Consider the following 2,922-nt stretch of genomic DNA (forward strand, 5'->3'; position numbering starts at 1 on the left):
CCTCCCAAGTAGCTGGGACTACAGGCGCCCACCACAATGCCTGGCTATGACGAGGTCTTGCTCTCTCTTAGGCTGGTCTAGAACCTGTGAACTCAGGCAGTCCACCCACCTCAGCCTCCCAGAGTGCTAAGATTACAGGTGTGAGCCCATGCCAGACCTAAAATTTTAATACTTAATCTGCATATAGTGATAACAAAAGATGAATACAAGTCATGTTGAGCACCTCTTGTAATTGCAGATGTCAAATTACTTGAGTGTTACAAACTTAATAAAGTGTTTCCTTTCTTAAAATGTGTATACATTTTTTGGCATTCTCTCTATATGTACACACAATTTGTTAGGGTGAAAAGCTCAGCAGGTGCTACACTCAAGAAGAGAAAAGAATTTCTCCAGACCAAGATTAGGATATAAAAGTATAGGTTTATTTTATATTTTAAAAAGAAGGATGTGGTGGTGCCTGTAGCTCAGTGGATAGAGCGCCAGCCACATACACCCAGGCTGGCAGGGTCAAACCCAGCTGGGGCCTGCCAAACAATAATGACAACTGCAATAAAAATAGTTGGGCATTGTGGTGGGTGCCTATAGTCCCAGCTACTTGGGAGGCTGAGGCAAGAAAATTGCTTAAGCCCAAGAGTTTGAGGTTGCTGTGAGCTGTGACGCCACAGCACTCTACTCAGGGTGACATAGTGAGACTCTGTCTCAAAAAAAAGATTTTGGCATTTTCAGGCACAGATTGTTTTCTATAAAAAAATTCTCCACTTTTTCTTCCTAAATTGGTCTTGTTCAGCTGGAGACACGTTTGCATATGCCATTTTGTATGTGCTTAACTTAAGGTATTTGTATTGACCTCACCCCATTTGCATCAAGTCTTCCTGGCACGTTCACAGTCTTTGCTGGTGCCAACCCAAATTGTGTGGACTGTAAATGACATTTATGTGCACTGCAAGATATGAAAACAATAAATTATTATTACTGTACTATGTGCAAAGGTTTTCTCATCATTTATGACTTTTTGCTGTTATTTACACTTCTGCATTGTAGAAATCATTGACCTCACATTTTAATTTTTGTGCTTTACTTGTCACTACTTCCAGACGCCAAGGACTTACTGTTGTGCTAACACTGAAGACTTGGAGACAGTTGTTCACCACGTACACAGCCTCTACCCTTCTGCTCCTTTTCTGGCAGCAGGGGTTTCAATGGGAGGGTAAGGTTTTCCCTTTCTAAGTTACTATCTGAGAGGGCTGTCTCTTTTAGAGCACTGTAAGCTAGCTATTTACACATTTTAAAAGAAATGTCTAATTATTTTTATCATATTATCACATGGGGTTGAATAAAGAAAGGAAGAAGTTTATTCAGGTGAATTTTAACATTTTCCTTCACTAACAGTCACTGCCCTGGAAAAGGATACAAGTCCTTGAGGGTTTGTGAGTCTGGAGGCTCATCTGAAACCTATGAAGTTGACGCCTGTCATTGACCTTCTGTTTCCCTGGTACACTCCCAGACATCCCTCTAACTGCACTGGGAAGCCGAACTGGTAGCCTGACTTTCATCCCTCCAGTCACAGAAATAATCACCTATTGCTCTCTCCAAGTGCAGTGGCCTTCAAAATTATTTCTCCCCAGGTGGTAATTTGTTTTTGTTTTGTTTTGTTGCTGGGCACTTGAACCTACTGTGGAGTGCTCTCCTAGAAACTGAAATTCTGTTGTTAACTCCTTAGTATTTTAAGTATGTGAATGTTATAATTTGTGCTGTTTGCCATTATTTTTGACCATCTCTGGAACTCTTATTTGCCATGCTTAGATTTAGGCTTATTTCTACTACTAATAATAATTATTTTTTGTTGTTGTTCTGGTGATAGGGAGATTAAGGAAATCCACAGTTTTTCTTATCTAGCATGTTACCATGTTTTAGATTCCCTAAACCTTTCCTTGATCCAAAACTACTTTTTAAAATCAGGAGACATTTGGAATAGAAGTGGTATTTTTTTCCTTAATTTTATAATTGATTTATTTTTCATTTTGGTTTTCAGTTTATTTACTTGAAAATGAAAGCCTTTACAAAGTATACACTCTGAAAAACAGGCTTTAACTACAGCTTTTTAGTTTCTGATAAACATAAAACTTAAGAAGAATACATTTCTTACATTAGCATGGAAGGTCTGACTTGACCTACTAAAGAAATCTGAATCAATGCAGAAAACCGAGGCAGAATTTCTGAGTTGTGCCTAATAGACAGAATTTAGCCTCTCTGTCGTTTACCCCATGATGTGAAACTTATAGGACAGGGTGAAAGCAGAATTTTTTCCCTTACTCATATAAATTCTTGACTTTTTAAAAGGCCAGACCTTACATAACGAGGCCCAGATTCTCTATTCAGAAGCTCCTGGGAAATGCCTATTCATGCCACATTGAGTCCTCAGTGCCTGAGACAGAACTTGACCATTAGCCTTTACAGCTGGTTGAATATTAATGTCTTGTAAATTGTGTGAAGAAACCACACTTTCTAGTTGCCTAGCACTGTGACAAGGGGCTACCCCTTGGGGATGTGTTTTATGGCTTAACACTTTTTTCTTATGGAGATGCTACAGACAAGAGCATAGTCCATGGAAGATCCTTCTGCCAGTGCCCTGTGGACTGGGGAGAGCCCCAAGCCTGTGAAGCCTGAGGCCAGGTTTGGGCTTTGAGTCACAATTGAGTCTAGTCAAAGAACCCATGCCTCTCTAGAGTCAGATCCTAGTCTCTCAATAAGCTGGTAAATAAGCTTCATAAAGGTATTGAAAATTCCAAATACAGGCTCGGGGCCTGTGGCTCAAGCTGCTAAGGTGCCAGCCACATACATCTAAGGTGGCGGGTTCGAATCCAGCCCGGACCCGCCAAACAACAATAATGGCTGCAACCAAAAAATAGCCGGGCGTTGTGG

At 40.5% G+C, this 2,922-nt stretch overlaps 1 protein-coding gene across 1 annotated transcript in view; it reads left to right on the forward strand.

The window, feature by feature from the left end:
* Window positions 1–2,922, forward strand: part of ABHD3 (abhydrolase domain containing 3) — a 58,378-nt gene that overhangs the window by 43,706 nt on the left and 11,750 nt on the right. Inside the window, exon 5 of the mRNA XM_012802095.2 lies at window positions 1,095–1,207. Within this exon, the coding sequence (XP_012657549.1) occupies window positions 1,095–1,207 (113 nt within the window). The remainder of the gene's footprint in view (window positions 1–1,094; window positions 1,208–2,922) is intronic.

Source organism: Otolemur garnettii, unplaced genomic scaffold (genome assembly GCF_000181295.1).
Source record: "Otolemur garnettii isolate 467f Iridium unplaced genomic scaffold, OtoGar3 scaffold00012, whole genome shotgun sequence".
Classification (NCBI taxonomy): domain Eukaryota; kingdom Metazoa; phylum Chordata; class Mammalia; order Primates; family Galagidae; genus Otolemur; species Otolemur garnettii.